Consider the following 27444-nt stretch of genomic DNA (forward strand, 5'->3'; position numbering starts at 1 on the left):
GAGACAAATCTTGACTTTGTGCTACTAAGCCGGCTACAAATTAAAAAGACGACCAAAGGGGGACTTGCCTCCCCTTTCAACGGCTCATTATTATTATCAGTGGTAGAAGCGCGGAAAGGGAAGTGACTCGGCCTCCCACTAAGTGTAATGAACGCTACACATGATTAACTATGGGCAAATAACTCGACTACCGCAGCCGTATTGATCTAGGCCGCACACAAGAATCAGTGAAGGAAAATGCCGCAGGCAAGGATTCCAACGCTGAGTACTTTCCACTAGATCTTGGAGATTTTTTTGTTATTATTATTTTTTTTTTTTTGGCATCACCACGCCTTTGCTGTTGTTTTTTTTTTAACTTGACAAAAGAAAAGGAAATTAATGTTTCAATGAGTATTTGAATTCCACAATACCTCCACTACAATATAGGTAAGTGTTATTAAACGATTTTTATTTAAAAAAAAAAAAAAAAAGGATTTCAGAAATCAGGGTATTTTTGGGAGGGATTCCACAACACCTAGATTCTGTGTATTTTTTTTTAAACTTAAAAGGCATCAACAGTAGTTAGAAGAGAATGAGATAGGACATTCGGGAAGGGTCAAGTTAAAAAGAAATACTTTTAAAACAAACTCGCATATACTGAATGAAATCATTATTGCTAAGTATATCTCCATATTTAACAAAATTAATTAATTAATTAACTATTTGGTTAATTATTTTTTTTAATGATTCGTGTGTTGTCGTCGACAATGAATAATTGTTTTCGCCTGCAATATCGTATGTCCTGATCAATTATTGGTCATATTTGTGCTTTTTCGGCATTGATTCGCATACAACATACTGCGGAAGTCTAGTCTATGTGCCAGACCATCAATGTCATCCGCAAAGCGCAAGTTAGTTACTTTCCTTCCTCCTATGCTTACAGTACCTTCATAGACCTTGAGAACATCCATCGTTAGTCTTTCAAGGAAGATATTAATAAACTTAGTGAAAGTAAGCAGCGTTCTGTCATCCAACTGTGGTTTTAGATATTGTTAAAGTACACCACATTAGTGGCCTCCTTGTAGAGGTTCTGGACTACTTTTATTATGTTTTTTATTTATATTTTACTTTTCTATTGTCGCTCAAAGTGCCCACCATGTCATAGTATGAGTATCCTGAGTTTAGTTACTAAAAGTCCCCGCAGTAACCAACATTGAGAAATATCCTATTCTCCGCTCGAAACTAGTATTAGCGGTGATATACCTGAAAACGAGAAAAACCAGCCGGATTTGACAACATTCCTGGTGAACTTTTACAAGATTTTCAGCAAAATCTGGCAGATAGGAGAATGACCCTGGACCCTGTCACTCATCATCAGCCTAAGAAAAACAATTGGCAACTTACCTGTCAAAACTAACGCTTCGGCAGCCTCGTGAGCGATCCAGCAAAGTCCTATTAAAATTATACTAAACCGTCAGAAACTGATAACAAGCAAAATTATATCAAAGGAACGGGGAGGGGGTGTAGACAAAGTCTTCAGTACAACAGGACAGATTCACAACCTCGGGATACTCTGCGAGAAATACCTTCAAGCCTATACTTAAACAGCCACTCAATTTATTTTCTTACATAAAAAATCCGCCAGTTTGTTCTCGGCCTCGACCAGCAGAAGTCAATCTATTCAAGTGAGATCATGTTGACAAATGTTCTGACCCCACCCCCACCCCCCAAAGCATCTTTTTATTCTACAAAACTTCATTATTATAGCTCCATGTCAAAATAATAATATGGGCCGTAAATGTGATGCCCTATGAGATTAGAATAGCACGTGCAAATAACTGAGAGTGTATGCTAAGAGAAACGGCAGCCGTAGAAGGCGCGTAGCTAGGAATTCGCCATCATTTGGGAACACGGGGGGGGGGGGGGGGCTTAACCTCTTTGGGAGCCTGCATTTTGCGTAATATTTAATGTAAAAAGCACTCATTTAGGAGCCCGGGAGATTTTCAAATTCTCCCCCCTCTCCACCGCCCTACTACGCCACTGCGCTGTAGGACAAACACCTCATCAAATACATTATAGTATGATATGATGATATAGCTTTAAATAAGAACACTAAACGTTACAGACAACACTTTATAACACGAACGGAAGGAGCAGCCAAAAAAACTGTAACCTTTTTAACAAGCCCCACTTCTCTAGCAATATGAAGGGTCGGAAATCAATGGAAGCGTGTGCCTAGCATTTCAGTCTGCTATTGCTTTAATTGCAAGACAAATAACCCATACATTTTAAACTAAAAATAGAAGAATGTCGTTAAGGAAAGAAAAATCTGGCGAAAGAAGAACAAAAAAAGGGGGGATGGATGGGTAAGAAATCGTATCCTTCCTGAGCATCCTAGTACAGCTGAAAATAAATGCAATATTAAATAATACTTCGATACACCAAACACTGGGATAGACAGGATAACTATAGACCAGTGATGCCCAAAATACGGCCCGCGGGCCACATCTTTCTCTTGCGTGGGAGAAATTAATGGGATGATACCATAGGTATAATTTGACAGCAAGAGTTTTTTTTTTTAGAAAAATTGTTAAGTCAAATGGAACAAAGTCTCTGAATTATTCACCAACACAATCTATGTGGCAAGGAGTTCAGTCTGAACCATGTGATGATGATCGTGTTCAGATTGAACAATGTTTCGATGGTTTCGAAAATTCATCTGCGGCCAATGTGTCAAGTGCCCAGACAGACAAAATCTCACCACAGAACAAGCATTAACGATAATCACACTAATTAATAGCACCTGTTGTGATGACAAACCTTTTCAGTGATGAATCTTTTGAAACCCATGCTATGTCATTCGTCTCTTGAATGAACATCTAGATTCGGTTCTCATCTTATGCAGCCGGATTTTTTAAAAGAACTAATGTAAGTACTAGATTCACCGGTTTCTAATAAAAAAAATGGTTCATTGTCTATTTCCTTTTTTTTAAAACCTTTTTTGTTGACGTGGCCCGCGACACGCATGTCTAAAGTTAAAATGGCCCGCAAGTCGAATTAGGTTGAGCATCACTGCTATAGACAGTCAAGTGTAGATGCACAGTGGTGGTTCTCTATAGGACAATAAACACATAAGCAATCCACCAATCACAACAGCTAGAATAAGGGAATCATGGGAACTACACGCAAAGCACGTGGTGCGGCATGACACGTTAAAAAGACAGACACCGAAGATAAAGAAACAAAACACAGAAAGTTCTGTTGGATTACATACTTGAACTTGCTTCATTGGTAACCCGAACATTACTTAGCACCAGCTCTAGGGTAAACTGATGCAGCGACAACAGCAGCTGTTTGCTATAGAATAGGTGGGGGAAATTTGCATTTTAAAGTTTTAAAAATGTGTGTAAAACATAAACATTAAACGATACATTGAGACAGTGGATTTTGTACTCAGTCTTAAAGATTCCCGCCCCCCGTTTCCCCATTTGAGAAAGATCATACAGTGTACAACAATCTATCAACAGTGATCACATCTGCAGCCCACACGGTCACGTGTGAAAATGAAAAGAGCGCTGACGAGGGCGTAAAATTGCGCCCAGATTGACGCAGGGAAAAATGCTTTACACATAAGCATAATATCTACACGTAGGTAGCATGGACTTAAGTTTAATTAAGCCTAATTTGTTGCCAAAAATTTCCCCAAAATAAATATATTGATTCTAAGAGGTTTAAAGAAAAAAAAATATATAAAAATCCGCATTGCATGTTGACAAATGCAGAGGGGGTGGTTTATATTTTAACTAATGTTTATGAAATATTAATTAGGTCTATGACCAAATGCTAGAAGGGATAGCTCGAAAATATAATAATGTCCACAACACACAAAATTAGAGTGCATAAGTCAAAATCATTCTTAAAACATTGATCAATACACTACTTTTTAATAAGTTGTACGCGACTGTATGGTGTGTGGTGTTAGTATGAATGTACTATGATGTGTTATACATGTATTATGAATGTTATGAATATGTTATGGGTGCAGTGTGAATGTGTAGTGAATGTATTGTAATGTGTTATGGGTGTATTATGATATTATGAATGTCTTATGATGTTATAAATGTATTAGGAATGTAGTAGGAATATGTTGTGAAAAAAGTATTATGATGTGTTAGGATGTTATGAATGTGTTATGAATGTAATATTGATAAGTTATGGACGTTAATTGAGTATGTTATGAACTTATTATGAAGATGTTATAAACGTGTTGTGATGTTATTGATGCAGTATGAATGTATTATGAATGCATAAAGCATATGTTTAAAGCATACGTTATAGGTGTAGTATGGATGTATTATGTTGAATAAGTGGTGGGGGGGTATGAGTGTGCTATATGAGTATGTGCTATATGAGTATGTGCTATATGAGTGTGCTATATGTGTTCAGTAAGAAGAGATTGAAACAGAACTTACAGCTAACTGAAACTTTTTGCGCTGCTAACCTCGGCTGTAACAAGAGCGTCTCAATCCTTTGGTCCAGTGACCTCACGGAACCCGAGAACATCCATCAGCTTAGTGACCGAACGCGCGCTAACAACACTTAACACATCCGGAATCAATGTATTTGCATTCTGCCTTAGAGCGATCTACTCAATAAGCCTATCAATCATAGCAGTTAATAAGGTATGCAGTGGAAAGCTGGGTGTTTTTCTGCACGAAAAGCTTGGTATCAGGAAGTTTAATGAGGGCGTTTACAGCACTGACCTATGCCTACAAATGCGCTAGCATTTTTTTTATTTTCTCCTGTTGGCGTCATTGAAAAGAAAGAATCGAAGGCACACGCGTAGAATGGAAGTGTTACTGACAGATGGCACTCTTCTGCTGGAACTGATGTCTCCACTTGATACTGGTACTGCTCCTGGCACTACAGTTGGCATGTCAACAGTCACGGATATGTCTTCTGTCACAACTCTACATTGACCATGTCATTTTAATCATAGGTTGTATTACACCAAAAAAGCTAAACAGCCGAAATATTTCTGATATTTCCAAAGTATCAAGTCATTGTAAATCTTTTTTCACGTGAAAACACGCGGAACTAAAAGGAGTGACCACATATAGGACGTGACCACATGGAACTAGGTGGAGTGACCACATGGAACTATAAGGAATGACCACGCGGAACTATAAGAAGTAAACAAGGAACTATGTGGATGCAATCTGCTTTGAATTCAATTTCTTTAGAGCACTGTCCACTGACCCTGATGTGCCTCTTCAAAAATAGGTCAACCAAGTTCCACACAAGTTAGTAACGAAGTTGTCAGTCAAAATCCTGACATTCAAATGAAAACACGAAGTAGACAGTCAAAACATTCACGTGAAAGCTGACAGTTCATTCACTTAATCCTTTTCTTGAATTACTTTTGACGCTTATACCTCCACTGTTTAATTATACAGGAATCACACAATCCAAAAAACTATTTTAAAAAAAAATGAATTAACAAAAAAAGACCAGATATAACACAAGATTACATCTTCAATGGATGCTCATTGTTTATTTTGGTTTTTTGTTTTGCTTTATTTATTTTTTTTTTTTTGTCACTTCGTTGAAAAAAGAAAAATCGATGGATATCGAATACGCGAGAGGCGGACCGATGACAATTCCTGTAGACACACTTTTACTGATCTCACCTTCCACAGCGAGCAGCGATATGGAGCCAGGCGGAATCGACTACTGGGTGAGCGTTCGATACGGAACCAAAACTACGCACGTCCGTCCGGGGCGATTTCGAGGTCACCCAATGCAGAAGTTAGGACACGTAAAACATGGCGTCGACCAGGAAGAGGCGGAGTGGGGGGGGGGGGGGACGAAGTCAGTCACGTGGATAACTAGATGCACGTGAAGAGGAACAAGTTATCCAGTGTCTGTGGCAGATAACGAGGAGTACACAGATCCGGCGCCGTGACAGTAACAAACGTGCTTAGCAGACGTGGAATGCGTGAGATAAAATGGAGAGGCCAGAACTGCAAACTTGGTCAAAATTAAAGTTACGTTAACAGATGAATGGAAATTCATTTAGTACATGCAAGCATTCAAAATAATATTTCATTCTTGACAAGAACCTTGGTTTTATTCAAATTACCTTGAATTTTCAGTTTAATGCTATCAATAATTAACAGATGAAAATAGCGAGTATTATTTATGTTCATTTAAATTTAAAACTACTCCATTCCACTAGAGACATTGGTCCACTCCAGAGAATGGCAATGTCTACGATTCCGAAGATTAAGGATGCGTGCAGTGATTCACATGACTATGCTGACCCAGTTGCGACCTGCATATTTTCCCGCATTACATGCAGACAAAGTCGTTGTCCGCCGGCGGTCTATATAAGTTTTCATTCCGTCTTCTGCGCCTGTCTTCAATAATAATAATTCTTTGAGTCTCAAATAGTTGTCCCGCAGCCTTTGTGAAAGCTGTCTCTTTCATTAAAAAACAAACAAGTGTACATTACAAAAGATAACGTAATGGAAACAAAGAGCAAATTAATGTGAAGAAGTTTGAGCACGAAAAACTCCAAGTACAATACAAACAAAATCTGTGTGCAACGCAAAGTCCAAAACTCCCTTCAGTTACTGCAATGTTAAATTTCCATACTTTCTCCTAAATAAAACTGCCTAACAATGATCTCTAAGTTAGAATGTTTTTTGTTTTTTTTTCTAATCTCTTGAAAGTCTACACCAGGGGTTCTCAACCTGTGGGTCGCGACCCCTTTGGAGGTCGATTGACATTTGCCAGGGGTCGCCTAAGACCATCGAAAATATGGATTGTTATTGTCTACTCTTCTATTGCTGTGTGTGTGTAAGGGGGGAGCGGTCGCGGCAAAGTGAGGAATTGTAAAAAGGGGTCACCGAGCTTAAAAGGTTGAGAACCGCTGGTCTACACAGAAGGTGCATTGAAATGAAGCGGTGAAATACTTTGAGGCGTTCACGAGAAAGGAGTAGGATTTATAAGATCTCGCTTCAACCTAGTGACATGAATTATGGGAGGTAGCCCGGTACGTGCAAGGCAAAATAAGGCAGTTTTAAAAAAAATGAAGTTTCCCTTTCAGACCTTACGGACAGATGATGTTAAGGTCATGTGTTTCTTTGGCCAACGGTTAACGAGCAGGGTGTCATGTGGCCATCACAACGACCAACCGCCTTTAAAGTCAGGTACCCACTTGAGTTGGTTGCATTCATGGGCGCCCTTAAAAAAATCCCGAAATTCAAACTCCCAGTCTTCACCGAGATTCGAACCCAAGATCCCAGATTTGGAAGCTTAACCACTCCGTCACGGGCCCCCTAAAATAAGACAAGAGGAAGAATAAAAAGTGAGAGCAGAGAGAAGTTCGAACAAAACAAAACAAAAACATTACATTAAAAGATTTCGTCTTTTGTCCTGGGGGAAAAAATTAAAGTCAAAAAGAAAAGAGAAAGGGGGGAAGAGAGAGAGAGAGAAGGGCGATCTGGAAAATACATCTATAGATACTAAAAGACATTTTCAGATTTAATAACAAAAATTTCTTGTCCATTCCTAATGGATTGTATAATGTTGCCTTTCCCAATCTTCAAGCAATCTGACACTCCAAGGCAATGCCTTTACAAAACAAGATACGAATCTATAACGCAAACGTGAAGTCAGTAGCCTACTTCTATACAGTTCAGATACATGGAGAGTCACGAAAACAAATATGGACAAACTCCACAGACCTTTGTTAACAGATGCCTACGCCGGATATTTGGGAATTAGGTGACCGAAAAAATATATCTGTCAACTTGTGGAAGAGAACAAAAAAAAGCCCAAGATATCCAAAAGCGAAAGTGGAGCTGGACAGGACACACCCTGCGAAAACCAGCTACCAATGTTACCAGTCATTTGATTGGAATCCGCAAGGGAAGAGGAAAGTGGGCAGGCCAAAGCAAACGGAGGAGGTCAGTCATCACTGAAGCTGAGGCTAAGGGTACTGGAATGACATGGGAGCTGATGAGGAAAGCTAATCGGAACCAAGAGAAGTGTGGTTGCGGACCTTTACTCCCCTAGGTGTTCACACCATTACTGAAGTAAAATGTGTGGCCAAGTTGCGTTAAAAAAAAAAGAGCTGTTTGAACCATTTCGTTTTCAGGATGGTGTCATTGAAGGTAAAGTATTTTGTGAATTACTAGTTTTCTTCAGAAATGTTGCTTAACATCTAGACATACAAATTATACTACGAACTTTTATGATCTTCCTTCTGGTCAGGATAATAAACAGCCCAGATGAACACAAAAATACACAGTTGGCAACCCAGATGTTAACTCTTTATCAGACGATACAATTGCCAACAATCCGATTAGAAACGGTAATTTGATATAACTGGAAAGTAACAACACATTTGTAAAGTGACGCAGAGTACACTCCCTTTGACAGCAACAGTACGGTACGAGAACAAAGGGACAAAATAAAAAGAAAAAAAAAGCGCTTTAATAAGATAATGTCTTGATTTATTCTGTGAGAACACTCCGCTTTTTAAATCGAAGCTTATATAAATGAAAGAACAATTACTGCCATATCTCAATGGTGTGTTAACTTACCCGTTTTCTATACTAAAATAATTTAATTACCACTAATTGATAAACTAATTGGTTAATTATGAATGTATCGTCTTCAACTACAAATTACTGTTCGAAATTTTAACCCGATTCGAGAGTGGGAAGTGGGAGATTAAATGTGAAAAATGAATCCACCCTGACAGAGAGACAGTTGATATAAGCTTGGTAGGTAAAACATGTGCATGGTAGAGTGTCTAATTTGAAACACAACTGGCCGTCAATTGTTCCTAGTTCAATGAAAGGCTGTTTTGAGTTTCCAGTGGAAAACCTATAAATAGCAAGCTTTTTATAAGTGTGTCAAGTGTGCAAAATAAAGGAAGTCTTGATAAAATATAGTGTTTGTTTGTTTGTTTGTTACCGCAGGCTCAATTTTTTTAAGTGCATTTGTTTGTAACTCCGATAGACACATCCATGCTGCTCTAATGGACACATCCATGTTGCTCCACAAGACATATCCATGCTGCTCCACTAGACACATCCATGATGCTGTAATAGGACACATCCTAATGGACACATCCATGCTGCTCTAATGGACACATTTATGCTGCTCCACTAGACACATCCATGCTGATCCACTAGACACATCCATGCTGCTCTAATGGACACGTCCATGCTGCTCCACTAGACACATCCATGCTGCTCTAATGGACACATCCATGCTGATCCACTAGAGACATTCATGCTGCTCCACTAGACACATCCATGATGCTGTAATAGGACACATCCTAATGGACACATCCATGCTGCTTTAATGGACACATCCATGCTGCTCCACTAGACACATCCATGCTGATCCACTAGACACATCCATGCTGCTACACTAGACACATCCCTGCTGCTCCACTAGACACATCCATGCTGCTCTAATGGACACATTCATGCTGCTCCACTAGACACATCCATGCTGCTCTAATGGACACATTCATGCTGCTCCACTAGACACATCCATGCTGCTTCACTAGACACATCCATGCTGCTCCACTAGACACATCCATGCTGCTCTAATGGACACATTCATGCTGCTCCACTAGACACATCCATGCTGCTTCTCTAGACACATCCATGCTGCCCTAATGGACACATCCATGCTGCTCCACTAGACACATCCATGCTGCTCTAATGGACACATTCATGCTGCTCCACTAGACACATCCATGCTGCTCTAATGAACACATTCATGCTGCTCCACTAGACACATCCATGCTGCTCCACTAGACACATCCATGCTGCTCCTAACAGTTCAACACAATCACGTTGGATAGTTATAAAACAAACGTAAATCTAACATCAATCTAAGTCACGGTAATTGAATCCAAATCAGAATTACCACTATGTTTTAATAGATTACCACCAGGTAGGTCAACATTAAAAAGAATTTTCCCAAAAATGAAGCTGGCCACCACTTATTTATTTGGTTCCGGAGAGGGGGGGGGGGTTATCAAGTCTGTTTGAATATAAAAGGCATCAGTATCTAAAATACTACAAAGAAAAATGGATGGGGTTTTGGGGGTTGCTTGTTAATGTTGGTAACCAGAACTAAAAGAATTATCGATCAATACCAGGCGTAATGTCTCCAGTAGATCTGAACCCTAATGGCAATCTCTCATATCCACCCCGGAATCATGAACCCATCGTTTGAGCCCACGCCATAATAGCTCGCTCGCCTAACGACCCTTCCTGGTGATGTTTTGATCCGACCTCTCCGGTGAATAATCTTAAAGCCAAACAAACGCTAATGGCTGACCCTAAACGGTGCCCCCCCCCCTTTTTTTTCACTCCCCCCCCCCGCTTCCCAACTCCCCTTCTTTCATAACATGAAGAATAAAATAAAAAAAAATATATAATTAGTGACTTGAATCCCTAACGTCTGAATAAGTATCGCTCAGACGAGGTAATCGAGTCTGGCAGAATATCCAAGCATCAGTAGTCGGAACCGTGGACAAATGCCGGGCTCGCAGTCGAGGGAAGAAAAATCGATACATGAAAGACGCAGCAGCACAGGACGAGGTAGAATAGATAGAAACGGGGAAGTGGGGGAGGGGGGGGGGAGATTGGCAGGGAACCATTGCACGAGTGATAAATAGAATTAAAAAAAAAAAAAGAACAACAAAACAGAAAGGAGACAGACGGATGGAAAGGGGGTTGACACCAGCAGACGTGTGATTCCAGCATGACACGCGCGTGTAACGACACAATGAGTCCAGACAGAAGACACACAATGCCACACGCTCGTGTAGATGTTTATAACGATCAGACTCAATCCCCAGAGCGAGGGAGAGAGACAGGAAAACATTAATGCCGTCTGGAAAATAAATCTATTAATAGAAAGTGATTTAGTTTGTTTTTTTTTAAAGGGAGTTAACACAGAGTTGTGTGTTTGTAAACATTTAACACAAAAAAAAATAGACTATATGTCCTTTTTATACTTAGGTCGACTTTAAAGCAAGCAGACAATACCGGAGTCAAGATGACTAAAAAAAGAACTTTATTAATAAATTAACTCTTTCTCTCCGTAATTATTTCTTTCGTTCCTATAGAATTATTCATTTTGCTCATTTGTATTTCACTATCCTGTTACGATTAAACTTCAATCGTTCATTATTGTATGAGTATAGTGTCCAATTATAGGGGCATGCGTGCTCTTTTAACACATCACAAATTAGAGTTTATAAATTCAAGAATTCATTTAGTTTAATGCGGTCAAATCAACGTTGGCATCGTCATTTCGGAGAGAAAATGTTAATGTATCCCAACTCCTAACACCTCTGAAAATAGAAGAAGACAAAGAAGAGAACAGGCAATAGAAAAACAGAATACGTTTTAAAAGCAAAGCTTATCTAAGGGGGAATAACCGCTAATTACTGCCTTTTATCTGAAAATTACAGTGTTTAGCTCCCTTTCTGTTATATGAAACAATTAATTGATTAGTACTCAAATGGGTTGGGTTAATTTTAGGATTGATTCGTGCAATGTCATCGACTATAAATAATAATGCCAAATTTAAACTTGATCCGAGAATGGAAAATGGGAGAAAAAACATGTTCAAAGTCATTACCAGTCAGATAGACAGACAGACAGACAGAGTAAGATGATACAGGCTTTGCGAAAATCACAAGTGCTTGCTAACCGAAAGAGAAATGTCATTTAGTCACTTTGCATTATCATTTCAGGATGACTGTGGACGGTTTGTTCCTAAGGGATGCGGGACAGATGAAATATAAATGACTTTATTCTTATAATGTTGCTTTCGCTTGATCTCTCTCTCTCTCTCTCCCCGGTCTGTCTGTCTGTCCCTTTAAAACACTTTATACAACGTATACCATTCGTCCCAGAATACTGTTTGTCCTGTCTCGTTTTGAATTTTTTAATTATTTTTTTTTTTAGTAAAAAAAAGTTAAGGTAAAAGTAGAATTCAAATAGATTCTTGTGATTAAGCCCTTTTTTTTATTCTGGAGGCCTAGGTAAACGTAAAGACCTTCGTTTTTGTTTTCCAAATGGTATGCACACGTTTTGTGTGCGAGTACTGTTCATTCAAGGCTACTGGGAGAGTCATAAATCAGCAATACTTGCTACATAAATTAATTTTAGTTGAAAAAAAACGGGAAAAGCCGATATAAGTTTTATGAGGTCGATCTGTCCGTACGACTGTCAGGTTTAGCTCTCAAAAACTATAATTGAAATTCTTATTTTACACTATTTTGTAGTATGCAAAAAAAAAAACAACAACAACAGTTGCTTTGGCTACTTTATTTGGTCTCTAAAAATTCGCTTTGCCTAGGTGAAATTTGCTATAGTAATTATCTTTGTCAGTTGACAAAATAAAAACAAACAAAAAAAAACATTAACATACTTTTGACTTTCAGTCTCGTCTGCAACTGAATGTTTAAACTGAACGTGGAAGCTCTTTTATTTTTCCCAATCTCCCGTCTTCGTAGTTCCAAAGCAGTTTTCCAGACAAATTGTACATTCAAGCAAAACGTTTTTTTAAAGTCCTATTATTTCTACAAAGTTAATTTAGTCGCGTTTGTTTGTTTTGTTTTTTTTTCTACATACGAGTGATGTCTCTTTATTTGGTACATTGTTGTTTTCAACACGCCAGCAGAGGGCTACAGAATATGACGGACAGAAGAACGTCTGTCTTCAACTGAAATCTAACCAGGAATCAGGATCAGGGCTTGAATCTCAAATGTTTGTTAAGAACTATCATTAGTCTCTCTCTCTCTCTCTCTCTCTCTCAAGCAGCAGCTTCTGTGGATATTTATTGGGGCAACCAACAGTTTACGTTGGATGTCGTGTGGTCAGCTCCTAGATAAGCCAGCATTGCTCTCCCCTGCACCCATTAGACTTCATTAGAGGATGGGAGTTGGGGAGAAAGATGGTGACAGCCTCTTGCCTAAGTTTAAAAAACAAAAATGGTGTCTCCAGCTTACACTTTGAGTTAAACCATTCCAGATTGCGTTCATGGGTTATAACAGCGATGTACAAACTACGGCCCGAGGGGCCAGCTTGAAGGTTTGATCCGGCCTGCCGGATGTTTTGTTATAATAATTAAAACTTTTTTCTTTCAAAATATAAAAAGTCAAGTTTTAAATTAAATTGAAACATGGGAGCGTAATTGCGCATTTTAATTTTTTAAGGATTCTCTAGTGCTAGCTTCAATGTGACTAGAAATTCGTTAACCGCACGGGTGGGTAACAAGTTAACTCTTCCTCTCCTAACAGATGATTCCAACGTTGATTCCACCTGAATGTGGTAAATAGTTACGGAGAGAAAGAGTTAAATGTTATTCAAACCAGCGATCGTTCAGCAGCTGTTTATTTGTTCAAGTATTTCACCCATACCATTCAAGCATGCCAACTCTAAAATTTCGAATATGAAAACGAAGACTTCGATTCAGAATGACGTTTTTTTATCAACAGTCACGAAAGCGGAAGTAAAGTTTTTCACAATTTTGTATTCAAGTAGGCCTTTCCCGCCTTTTAAGGTGCACACTGAAGCAGAGAAAGCAGACGTACAGTTTGAGTACATGTAACTTCAATGTGATAACAGTGATCTGGCCTTTCCCGCCTTTCAATGTGCAAACTGAATCAGAGAAAGCAGACGTACAGTTTGAGTATATTTAACTTCAATGTGATCTCAAACTAGTATTTCTTACCTTTACAAAAGTGGAGTCTAGCCTACAGGAATTAGAGTCTTACCGATCGAATATCTCATGCTCACAAAATGTGTGCATTGTTTACATCTTATTATACTTGAGAGATTTTTTTTTAACTAATGAGGCTTACAAAAAGCTGTGTCAGAATTAGGCTTTCAGCCACTGTTAAAAATATTTACGTAAAAATTTCAACCGATAAATGAAAAACATAATCAAATTATTCGCAGCTTCATAAAAAACAACAACATTGAAATTCTTAAATTTAATAGTAAATTGTTTTGTTTGTTTGTTTGCCCGTCACTGAGCTGGATGATTGTAGGGCACACTTAGATAATGTATGAATCACAGGTACTAGATATTATACTAGTGTAGAAGATACATACGCTTGTACCGAAGGCCAACAGTCTTTAGTGTTGTATCTATCCTTTGGTTTATACTAGAAACAGTAGCTAAGTTCAAGCAATTGATTCATTCTAGCTCATTCTTATTAGATTTGCTTCCCGTTTTGTTTTAAGGAACATCCTTATTTGAGAACCACTGAAAATTGACAGTCATTCGTTTTAAATCGATCATTTGCTTCATTCTAGAAATTTAAGACAACACTATTTTGTAGTTCCCATTTTGTAAAGCAACATATCACAAACAACTTCCGTAGTTTAAATAGCTCATCCTTATTTGAGCACCACTAAAAATGAACAGTTGTTCGATCATTTGCTTCATTCTTGAACCAGTAGTAAACTTACAGCTATAGTTTCATTTTAGAAATACAAGACAGCACTATTTTTCTAGTTGCTTCCCTTTTTAAACAGGGACATATCACAAGTTACTTCCCTTATTAAAACAATACTAATAAAAAAAATCACTTAATTGAGGACCACAGGCAGGTAGGTAAAGGTCCCCCCCCCCCCTTTTCAGGCATTGCAATCTAAGGATGGCAGATGATTTGAAGCTGATCTGTTTCTATGGCCTACGGTTAATGATGGTATTATGAGGCCAGCACAAAACTTCCCCAGCCTACGTCAGACTTAGGAGCGTCCTTTAAAATCACAAGTTCAAGATCCCAGTCTTCACTAGGACTCAAACTCAAGACCCTCTCTGTTCGGAGGCAAGTCCTTTACCACTCACTCCAAATAGGAAATAAAGACAGCCACGTCACACTAAACTGCTTCAATGCATGTAATGGTATATTTGCTGAGATCACAATCAATATTTTAGTAGCTTACGCTACAAGAAGCAATTAAGAGGTACTCTTCGGACGTGGGTGTTTTTTATTTTTTTTAAATCAATGTATGGTTTGAAAAGTATTGTTATGCAACGGGATACTACTACACACCGAAAAAAATAATTTTTAGGTTTTTTATTGCGCTACTGAAATTAGATGTAGGGTAAGTGTTTAGGTTTTGAGATAATTTTGGTAAAAATAATAAATCAGTTTTTATTCTTATGTCTCCATTATCTGGTTACTTTAAATCCTATTTCAATGTGTTTGTCAGCCACCCACATCTGAAGAATACCTGAAATGTGTAGACCAAATGAAGAATTAAGAAAAAACTAAAAAAGAAGGAACATATGTAACGGAAGAAACGAAACAAAACTAAATAACTTTGGTGAGTGTTTACTTTCATGGCAGTCCAATCAAAACTTAACAAGAAATATCCCATGATTCTCTCAGTCCAGCACACTTTGCGAGGAGCTACTCCAATAAAGATAAGCACCTGTGTGAACAGTGACAAGATATAATACTATCATGGGTTGGTGAATATATTTTTCAGAGTCCAGTGACAAAATGTGATGAATATGGCGACCACCAAGGTGGATGCAAAAAGAGGGATGCTTTAAGGTGGAAAGATATTTATATGATTAGGTTGAGATTGATTTATTTAGAACTTTATTATAAGATCTGACAGGATCATAATATTTGATCTCTGACAAGAACATTATATTTTGTGCTCTGACAAGAACATTATATTTGTGCTTTGACAAGAACATTATATTTGTGCTCTGACAAGAACATTATATTTTCAGAATACATGTCATGAATGGAGGGATGACCAAATGTAAGATGTAGTCAATATAAAATAGAGCGACACTTCTAGCCTGCAGGAGACTGCTGGGAAAAGTCCCAAAAAGCTTGCCAAGTCTGGAAGCACATAAGGCACCCTAACAGCTCTTTCTCACGGTATAGGCTGTCCAGGCCTGAACAAGTTATAGCACAGTGCAAGACAGGCAACTGTCCCATAGATTCATACTCTGCATAGTTCAGGCCAAACTTCAGCTCAAGGTCCCCCTGCTGCAGAAAGTTGAGGAAGTCTGATATCCCTTTTGGACTGCCACAGATTTGCAAAATTATGTTTTGACAGATCACGGGTTCTTGAAATGTATGGTGTTATATATGCATTACAACAGCAAGGTTTCTGACCGGGGCGTTTACAAGAGAAGATTAGAACCTCTCAGACCCTCACTGAAATGGTGTTTGGAGATGATGATGATCTTGTCAGAGTGATGGATAATATCAACAAAAAAAAAAGGGGGACCTAATGCAGAGACGTAGTGAACAAGATGTGCGCCCGGGGCAAGGTACTTTATTGGCACTACCCACCCACCCCATTTTCCATGAACATCACATAGAAATATAGGCTGTGTGTGCCCCGCCTCCTTACACCCCTGATCTAATGTTAAGTCACACTTTTACTCATGTCACTGGAAGGATGATTCACAACTTGGATGTGACTAATCAACGCAAGATGTAGTTAATAGCAACATTTCTATTCTGTGAGAGTGATGATATCAAGAAATGTGCATCCAATGGTGATGGAAATGATTTATTGTATCAGTTGCTGTACTACTGTAAGATGAGTTTGTAACTCTTCCATGAGAATGTGGTCATGAAATGATAGAGATGTGTACTGGGATAAGTCATTCATCAGATGAAAGCCATAGTATACAGACATGGTTATTGACTCTCAGTTTCTTAATATGTCTATAAAACTAATGTTTTGTGAAGTCATGCTTGTACCAATCTTACTGTAAAGATGATTTACAAATTAATATGTGACTGATGACCTTTCACCTACACTTATCTTTTAATCTGTTAAAACGTTGGTGCATCACACAAGATCTGTTGACCGTCTTTTTCCATTCCTCTCTGTCTTTTGCCTTAGATAAAATTTCATTCAAGACAGGCCTGTCCATTCTTTTATCTTCCCATCACTTTCTCTATCTGCCTCTTCTTCTTTTTCCTGGTACTGTTCCTTGAAGGAAAGTCTTTGCGAGCCATGAGGGGATTTTGTAATATGGTCATAGAATTTAAGTTTGCATTTTTTTGACAATGGTTAGCAGGTCATTGTATCCATGTTAGTAGAAAGATGATTTACAAATGGGAGGTGACAATCAGAAATGAAACTCTTGCACCAATGTGATAGGAAAAATGACGACATAGGTGATAACATTTTATATGAAATGTCCTTGGTTTTTTTTTTAAATTGCTAATTATTTTTTTAAAAATTTCCAAATCATTTCTTCAAAATCCTTTTTCCTTTCTCTTAAGCTGTATAGAAAACAAAATATTAGCTGCGCAATAAATCTTGATAATTCCAATACAAAAAGTATGTCAGATAAATGTGACAAATTTTTCTCGTCTGCCATTTCAGAATCCCAAAAATAAATGTATTTAGTATTTTTTTACATGACTAGTTAAGCATTATCTTTGCAAACTTTATGACTTATCATGTAAATCATGAACCAATTACTCTAATTGACTATGTGTTTGTTTTTTTATACTTTTTAAAGAAATACTGGTTGCTACTCTATTGTTCTCAATTATCAAAAGAAAATTGTAAGCAACTCTGCAATGACTATAATGATAATAAAATAGGATAGAGCAACCACCAAAATAACGTTCTCCCCAACATCAGTATTAGCAAGACAGAATGTGCAATTACCCAGATTCATAAAAAAGTGCAAAAAGATAACCCAAGTCACCAAAACATACAGGATTATTTTTTTGGTAAGATACATTTAATTTTTTAAAATGAACTCCCAAAGACTGAGACGGATGAAAAAGAGACTTAAGATAACCCTGATCCCCATAAATCTCACCTTCGAAGCAGTGTTTCATGACACGATTGTGCAAAGATGGGGATAAGTAAGGAAAGACAAGCCTAGCTACCAAGATCATCAAAGCATCAAGATATAAAATTAAGCAGAGAACATAATAACAAAGGAGGTAAACCAAGCCACCGAACTGCCTGTCTTTAAAATAGTGTTTTCAAACAAGATTGTGCAACGATTGTGATAATAAAGTAAGGCAAGATAGGCCTAGCCCCCAAAATCCTATCTTGAAAGCAATATCAAGATATTATGATTGTGCAAAGATTGTGATTACAACAAAGATAAGCTTAGCCACTATCATTTATATCTTTAGGTGAGTTTTCAACATTCAACGCATGCTCACATACGTTTACTGACTTTTCTTTTTTAAGGTATAACATTTAAAATACAGAAGAAGAAAATCAAGCACAAATTGCAAGTGAAAAAAAAAGGAATATCCAATATCAGAACAGGTTACAGAAAACCAAGGAAAAAATGTATATTCATTGGTCAAATCACAACTTTTGTGATTGCCAAATGATAATTAAAATTAAATAAAAATAAAGTATCCCTATCAGGCCCAGAGATTCATAGGGAAGATCATGTAAAGGTCATCTGTTTCTATGGCCGACAGTTAATGAGGGTGTCATGTGGCCAGCACAAGGACAAACCACCTTTGCTTTCCCAAACTTAAGTCAGGTGCCCATTAAAGTTGGGTGGGCTCAAGGGTGTCCTAAATAAAAAATCCCAGTCGTCATCGAGACACGAACCTAGCACTTCTCAGTTCAGAAGTCAAGCAACCACTCAGCCACCGTGCCCCTGTATTAATAGTAACATATTCTTTTCTTTTTTGGGGTATTGTTAGGGGCTTTTTTTTTCACTCACGAAAATAAATAAAATAATTACCTAAATTTAAGACTCCTTTCACTTTAATGTAGCAAATCTGAAAGCCAAACAAAAATGTGTGATTGAATGATTAATATGCCAATGGTAAACTCTGCTTGGATTGCAGTATTAATATAATAAACAAGATTAACATAAAAAAAATTCTTCTATTTATTAAATTTAATTGTAACCATTAGTTTGAATCAGTCATTCAATTAAATTTGTAATAGATCTAGACTAACAATAATAGATCTGTGTGATTAGAAATATTTTTACCAATTATTTTTGTCACTTGTTTGGACCAGTTGGGAAAGACGTTGGGCGCCACTTGTTACGTCTTTGTATTGGATGAGACTCTTTAGACATGTAAACGACAAATCACAGTTTATAAATACTTTAATCTTTATTAACACTGAAAACACTTTCTTGTTCATATTCCTCCATTTCGGTTCTTCCTTTTTACTTTCAACACACATTCGCACCATTTCACATTTACACTAAGATGCGCACGTAACACTATGTAAATGTTACTGTTACTGTGATTGCTTTTTAAATAAATAAAAAAATTTATGGCTAACTTATCAAGCCTTCTCAAGGGGACTAATTCAACTTTACCACATCTCAAGAACTATTTCTTTCCCTTGTTTGAACCTAACAAAATAATTAATTAGCATTAGATAATTAACTAATTGGTTAATTTTTTAACAATTGATTCTTGTTTTGCCAGGTACGAGAAACAACTGTGCAAAATTTCAACTTGAATTGAAATTGGGTATGGGTGAAATTCTGTGTATAAATATGTGTTTAAACTTTTTACAGATGGACAGAGAGAGTGAGCTGATATACGTTTTGTAAAAACCAGATCTTCTTCTTCTTCTTCATTGTTCTCATTGTTATGTTGGAGTGTTCATATGACTAGACCAATACATGAGATGAACTGCGCAGTGGTTTCCAAATCAGGGAGCTCTCCATATAGTTTTCTTTCTATTGGGGTGATTTGGGGCCAATGTCTTATACGGGCCTCTTGGTAAAGAGAGCAGTTTTGGAGGACGTGGTCGGCATTCTTTGGTGATACTCCACATGGGCAGATTTCACTGGTTCCAATTTTGAGCTTCCGGTACATGTGTTGTCGCATTCTGTTGTGTCCGGTGCTGAGTCGAAAGATTAGACGTTGGTCTTGTCAGGATAGATTATAGTAAGCGTCATCTTTCTTGTGATTTGGATGAGAGCTCATCCATTTCTCATTTATTTTGTTTACAATTAATTTCTTCTGGATAGAGTGCAGAGTTTATTTGAGAGTTAGTTCTCCCACTCTTGGCGAGTGTGTCAGCCTTCCTTCATTTCCTTCTAGTTTTATATGGGCTGGTATCCATTGAATAACAGTTTTTTTGCTGTTGTTGTTGAGCTTTGTAAGTGCTGTTCTGAGGTTTTTAATATAAGAGGAATCAGAGTTTTGCGAGCTTTGGAGGGTTGTTTTTGCATCGGTTAGCAAGACAATCTAAAAACCAGATGGCATAAAGTTATTTTAATATGCTAGTCTTGGTATATTTGCACTGAAACGATATATTCATTCTTTGTTATTAAGTAAGTTTTAAAAAACTCAGGACATTACGAGAGTTTCACCAGAGATAAAACATTTAAAGATATTATAAATGTCTTTACCAACACAATTTTTATGAAATAATGCTGAAAAAGGTTAAGATTTTCTAGCAAATCAATTTTGCTTGTTTTAAACCAATTGTGAAAAAGTAATCAACTTTTCAGTTCAAAAACATTCTGCTATATCATTTATTGCATGTGGACAAACAAAAACCCATGCCAGTTACTGAATAAAATATTCAGACTAAACCCATGCCAGTTACTGAATAAAATATTCAGACTAAACCCATGCCAGTTACTGAATAAAATATTCAGACTAAACCCATGCCAGTTACTGAATAAAATATTCAGACTAAACCCATGCCAGTTACTGAATAAAATATTCAGACTAAACCCATGCCAGTTACTGAATAAAATATTCAGACTAAACCTTTTAGTACTTCAGGCTAGCTTTGGAAGTTACAAATGAAAAAAAAAAAAAGATTTTCCTAGATTTTTATAATAATTTAATCTAAATTTATCTAAGCTTTACCCAATAGTCACATGCAGAGAAGATGGAACACATGAGGAGCCTTCATTATTTTGAAGTCTCCCATTTTTGTAAACAGAGGAAAAAAAAATCAACTTTGAAAGGGAATAGCTAAAAGTGGACAAAACGTAAACACCAAAAAGGTCCAACACTCACCATTTAAATCCTATTCAAACAAAAGGGTGTGTATCAACAAATGGACATAATTTTAAAAATTTGCTGACATTAGGTAAAAACTTTGTTTTCAAATGCATCCCACTCCTTAAAAAATAAAAAATAACAGAAATAGGGATCTTTTTTTGTATCTGCATCATAATGTATTTGTATAAACGTTTTTGGTAAAAATAAATAGAAATATTTTATTATCATATACATCACATTGTGTAAACTTGTTTTTTATTTTCAAAGGTCTGGGCCTAATAGTTATTGTAACCAGTGATTATTGCTTTAGTAGTTTAGTCATAATAAGGGAGGAAAGAATGATCCGAAAATTGAGGTCAAAATGTTTTCACATTAAAAGCAGGTAGAGATATCTGAATGTTTTCATATTAAAATCAATTAAATAATGCTCCCAGGCTTAAATGTATCAATTATGGTATATAGTATTAGTGGAGCCTCAAGATTTGAAGCAAGAAGAGTGGTCAGCATGAAAGAGCTGAGAGAAGAAGCAGGCCTATCTGCAACCGACCAAAACTACCCATGCCACGTATGCAGCCACTTTTTAAAGCTTAACAGTCATCTTCGAGTTCATAGGATATATGAAATGTGCTCATCTTCGATCATAAAGGAGTAGCTATATGTATATATATAAATACATACATAGATAATTATTGATTCGATTTTCTGAGCTCCAGTTCTCTATTGGTCTCTACAATTTTTTGGTCCATGTGCACTAAACAGGACATTCATTTAAAGACTTATGTTGAGATGTTTCTAAAATTATATTTCAGTATGACTATATTTTAAAGAGAGAAAAACAAATCTCATGCTCACCTAGTAACAGGCAACAATATCATCACCTTTCAACAAGTGGGCTAGCTATAGCAGGAAATCAGAAAAACAAAACATTAATTTTACGTTAATGCTATTTTAATAATCATTTAAAGTTTCAACATGCAATACATAAAGCTGTTGTACCACAGCAATATTTGAAAGACACATCATGTAACTGGCCTATATACATCCTTACTCTCTCATCAAAATCAAAATCTTCTGAATTTCAAACAAAGCCAGACCCAGAACGAACTATAAATAGAATTACTTAAATAAGGGCTAGGTCGAAAACACTTTACATTGGGCCAACTTTTTTTAGGGACTCTGTCACATAAATGTCAGACATAAATCTATGCACAAACAATATTCAATTACCTTGTAATTACAAGCGGGACCGGATTTAGACTAAGCCCATTGTTATTAACATAAAGCAATATACTTTGCTTTTTCTTCAATATGATTGGAAATATCCCTGGAATCATTTTTATAGGCCCCAGAAATAAGTGAGTCCTTAGGCTATTCTTCTTTTTCTTCTTCTTCTAGCCAGCTTTATTGCTGCTGAGCTGTGAGCTCTTTTACAGACTGTGCCAAGGAAAAAAAGTGTGCTGTTTTCTTCAGTTGTTCAGCACTGCCGTACAGGGTGTTGGTTATGTTGGGCTGTAAAGGAAGTAGGGTCTGCCTAAGGTAGGTGGATTAGAGAGGGGCATTCAAAGAGGATATGGTTTAAGGTTTCATAAGGGTGGGCACAGTGTCTGCAAAGGGGGAGTTGTGTGGAGTTTGTTTTGTTCAGATGGTAATTTAATAGAGGTGTGTGTCCTGTTCTTAGTTGGAAAATTGTAGATTGTTCTTTGCGGGGGAGGAAGTTAATACTGTCCAGTTTGTTAGGCATAGTCATTTCTTTGTACATGGCTCTGCCTGTGTTTCCTGATGCCCATTGGTTGAGCCACTCCTCTTTGTGATTGTTGACTAACATTGACCTTAGGGTGTGGTAGCTTACAGGTCTGTCTGGTTGTTCCATAGATGAACCTGCCTTTGATAGCTTATCTGCCTTTTCATTTCCCATGATGCCAATGTGTCCAGGGATCCACTGTAGTGTGATATTGATATTTAATTTTGATATCATCTGGTGGATTATTACAATTAGTGTTGTCAACTCTCTTTGGCTGTTTGAGGTGTTGCTGTTAAGTGCTTGCAGAGTGGATTGGGAGTCTGTAAAGACAACAATATCTGATGGTGATTGCACTCCTTCATATAATTTGTTTTCCACTGTCTGTAGTGCTATGGTAATTGCCTCAATTTCGGCTTGGAAGTTTGAGCAGTACTCGCCACACTGTGCACTTATTTCAAAGTGTTTATTTTTAGGGAAGACCAGGAAGGCACCAAGACCAGCATTGATGGTGGCTTTGAAAGCCAATCCGTCGGTGTATATATATGGATAGCTGTTTTTGGATAGCTTTCAATTGTTTCGAGTGTGCCTACTTTGAGCTCCAGTGGATTTGATTCTTTTGTTAAGGTGTTATTTAGTAAATGTGTTTTAATGGTTAGTTTAGTCCGGGCATTATGTTTGAAAATCTGGTAATTTTGTCTCTGTTATTGGGAAGGTGGTGTTTTAGGGCTAGTTTGTCAGTAAGTTTAATTATAGTTCTTTGCTTTTTTTTTGGTTGTTCTTCCTATTACTCTGTGTTAGTAGTTTATTAGGATGATCGTTCTCCAACCTTCTGTATCTCTCAATAGCTTCTAATGCTGCTCTGTTGCACCTTAACTTAAGAGGTTTAATATTGGAGTCTATTTCACAGGCTGCTGTGGGAGTAGTTCTCAAACTTCCACTAATTAGACGCAAGGCTTGGTTTTGGATTGTGTCTAATGATGATTGATAGGTTTTGTTGGCGGCTACTTGTATGGAGAGACAGTTATCCATTACAGATCTGACGTATCCAGTGAATAACTGTCTTAAGGTTTTCTTTTCAGCTTCCCAGGATGTTCCTACTAGGTGTTTTATAATGTTTAATCTTTGTGATGCCTTTTCTTTTAAATCAGCCATAAAGTGTTTTAGAGACAGTCTTTGGTCTAATTTTACACCAAGATATGTTGGATTTTCTTCTTTATTTATTGGCTGTGAGTCTATTTTTAGGATTTAGTTTCTTTTTGCTATTTTGTTGCTGTGGCTAAAGATTGAATAAACTGACTTTTCTTAGGCTATAGCTTATGTGGCCTATAGGTAAATCCAACACTACTTGCAATTAAAAAAAAAAAAAAATTAGAGTAATTAATCCAAAACAATGCTAATGTACCTTGTAATAAGTATTTGAGTGAGTTCCATGCCTTATCTAATGAATTAACAAGTATATATAATACAAGTAGAACTCTCCCAAGAAGGGCTTTTTCATGAAAAGAAAAATTACCTGGGTAATCCTACTGCCTACAACCTACATGCAGCAGAGTAAATAGCAACATGCACAATGTCATCTCTTTTTAGTAGTTACTGAAGTGCGGCCTATCGAGATAGAGAAATACATAATTCTAAAATTAGGTTCTCTGATTTTTTATGATACATGTCACAAAATCAATAAAATTTAATGTATCGTCGGTGGTTATTAAATTAACTTATAAATAATTCTTTTTAAACTAGGCTCTCTACATCTCTCATTTCAGATACCCTAAAAAGGTCTATGAATACAATGGACCAGAGGATCATAGTGCGCTATAAGGATGATAAAAATATGATAGATCTAGATCTTTTATATGATATAGATCTAGATATAATAGATGTATTTTTATACATCTGAAAGATCTAAATGTATACTAGATGTATTTTTATACATCTGAAAGATCTAAATGTATACTAGATGTATTTTTATACATCTGATAGATCTAGATCTTTTAAATAATATAGATCTAAATGTATACTAGATGTATTTTTATATTATATTTATTTAAATATTATATAGATATAGAGTTATAGACTGATTATAGTCTAGTGAATGTTGAGCTACTAGCATTACTCAAAGATATGTCTGCTGATTTGTCCCCAAGCTATATATTGTTAATTTTGCCATCTTTTTCTTATCTTTAACAATATAAAAAATATAAACAAGAAGCTAAATCTAATTGATGTGGCCCACTTTAAAATGCTTCCCCCTCTCAAGTACATACTTTTAGACAGTGCATTTGATTGGCAGTATCACTTATTCCCCCTTTCACACAATCTTAGGCCATCATCATCATAAAATTCCATTTGAGTGAGGGCTTGAGAGGCTCAAAGCCTCTCTTGCTAAAGCCCTGGTCAGAAACCCTGCTGTATTGCGCAGTCCATGCTTGTCACCATACAGGTCGAGAATTTTTTGTTTCCCAGACCTGTCGAGACAGATATCAGCAAGCTTGGGACAGTCAAACAGAATATGAGGCACAGTTTCCTCTTCTTCCCCACAGCGGGGGCACAGAGAATCAAAATTTGGCCATAGCAGTGAGAAATTTGAGCCAACGGAATAGTGGCCTGTCCTGCACTGTGCTATAATAGGTTGCTCAGGCCTGAACAGCCTCCACCATGGGGAAGTGTGGTCAGGGCGCCTCATGCTCTCCCAGACTCAGGGGCTTTTTGGGAATTGTCCCAGCACTCAAATCACTTTTTCATTTCTGTTTTTTTTAATTATAGCCAGAGCATGGTGGAAACTTACAGCCTGTTTGGTGGGTGGAATTCGCACTCCTTCGTGGGTCAAGGAGTCTGCAATAGTGTTGTCAGTCACACCTTCTATGTGACTCTGTACCCACTGCATTATTACAGGGGTGCTATAGCGTTGCTTTATAATGCTGTGTGAAGCCATAATGACAGTGTTAATATTGGGGGACCATGGTCCAGGGCTTTGCAAAACCTGTAGTACAGGTATTGAGTAAGTGACCACAACAATCTGTGTTGCCCTCAAATGTCCCTTGCTAAGTTGAGAGTCAATGACTTTTAAGGCTTCACAGATTGCCATGGCCTCCACATCAAAATGGCAAACACCACTACTGACTACATGGTCCAAAGATTTTGACTGAGTCAGAGACAAGAAAGTAGATCTAAATGACAATGTAGGCTAGTAGTACTAGTACTCAGTCAGTCGTCTCAGTACTAGACTAGTAGAGTACCAGTAATACTTAGTCAAGTTAGTCTCAGTACTAGTAGTAGTAGTACTAAGTAGTAGAACTAGTATTGAGTAGTAGTACTAGTTAACTAGTAGTGGTAGGTACTAGTACTAGATCTAGAACTATAGACTTAAGACATACTATAGTAGTAAGTAGTGTCAGTGTAGTCTAGTAGTACTAGATGAGTAGATCTAGTACTAGTAACTAGATCTAGAGTAGAGTTACTCAGTTAGAGCTAGTACTAGGTAGTAGTACTATACCCAGTATAGATCTAGTAATAGATCTAGTACTACTAGTAGTTGAGGTAACAGTCTTACTAGATCTAAGTTGTGTAACAGTACTCAGTAGCTAGACTAGATCTATGCATCATGACCAAAGCCAGTGCCACTGCCAGTGCTCTTCCAGAATGAGAATGAGAATCTCAATCTATGAATCACTATAGAGTATAGTCTATAGACAGTAAATCTATACTGAGTCGTCTGATATAATAAATAAAGATCTACTAAATAATCGTTATTTAATTATTACGCCTACTCTGCTGGTTAATTCTCTATTATTTCTTACCCCAAATTCCAGGCAAATTATTAATGAAGCTTTCTGAGCCTGTCTAACAATACCGTTTCAATACGGATTTCAGTAGATCGATCTATTAAATTCTATATCTATGTTTAGATTTTAGATTGTTTCGTTAAAGAAAGAGAGCAGATTTTTTTAATTTTTTTATATCGTTTGCCAACTTTTATTGTTATAATAATATTTTAAAAAAATACATCTAGAGTTCTAGACTAAATCGAGATTCTAAGGGATCGATTCGACTTTTCATACACATGTTACACAATTTGTGAACAAAATTATTAACTTTAATTTTTAAAAAATATTAATAAAAACCGGTTAGATCAGGGGTTTGCAACATTTTCTTTTTGGTAATGTTGGCCATCCAATATAAATTATTTTGCACGCTGGACTGTCGTTTGGATTTATCGATGGTCCCGGGTTCAGACCCTGCCCGCCCCCATCACCCGTCGTCCTGCGGGAGGTTTGGACTATAAAGTATCTTCAACTCTGAATGAACATCCGAAAAATGTAAAACATTAAACAAAACATCATATATATAATATGTACTTACAAAATGGAAAATACGCCAGCTAACTGTGTGTAATGTTTTTTGATTCACGTGTATAGGGCCTACTGTATTATTTTTTTACTTTTCATCTTTTTTACGCTCCCATGTAAGGAATTATAAAGAAGAGTTAGCAATTTCCAAAACAAAATTTTAAGATTATTTTTTAAATTTTGTCGTCTTTTTACATCACGTTTCACTACAAAATGTACTGTTGAACTTAATGTGAAGTATTAATTTACACCCGTGTATAATGTTTAGGAAATATGGAATTAGCTTACTAGTTGTTTTCCTTGTGACTGCTGTCAAATTACAGTCAGTCAGCACTGACCTTTTCTTTCAC

General features: G+C 37.0%; 1 protein-coding gene across 5 annotated transcripts in view; it reads right to left on the reverse strand.

Moving 5' to 3' along the window:
• Nucleotides 1-26646, reverse strand: part of LOC106071422 (endothelin-converting enzyme homolog) — a 112623-nt gene extending 85977 nt beyond the window's left edge. Inside the window, exons 1-5 of one of the 5 annotated variants that reach the window (XM_056008949.1) lie at nucleotides 26546-26646; nucleotides 24262-24353; nucleotides 21860-21904; nucleotides 18760-18796; nucleotides 15384-15479 (exon numbers count right to left, since the gene is read on the reverse strand). In XM_056008949.1, the coding sequence (XP_055864924.1) occupies nucleotides 15384-15425 (42 nt within the window). In that variant the 5' untranslated portion in view covers nucleotides 15426-15479; nucleotides 18760-18796; nucleotides 21860-21904; nucleotides 24262-24353; nucleotides 26546-26646. Of the gene's footprint in view, nucleotides 1-3253; nucleotides 3337-4451; nucleotides 5700-15383; nucleotides 15480-18759; nucleotides 18797-21859; nucleotides 21905-24261; nucleotides 24354-26545 lie in introns of those variants that run through there. The other 4 variants (XM_056008951.1, XM_056008954.1, XM_056008950.1 and 1 more) reach the window with 4 other exon arrangements.
• Nucleotides 26647-27444: the final 798 nt, after the last annotated feature.

The sequence above is a fragment of the Biomphalaria glabrata genome, chromosome 13 (genome assembly GCF_947242115.1).
Source record: "Biomphalaria glabrata chromosome 13, xgBioGlab47.1, whole genome shotgun sequence".
Taxonomy (NCBI): domain Eukaryota; kingdom Metazoa; phylum Mollusca; class Gastropoda; family Planorbidae; genus Biomphalaria; species Biomphalaria glabrata.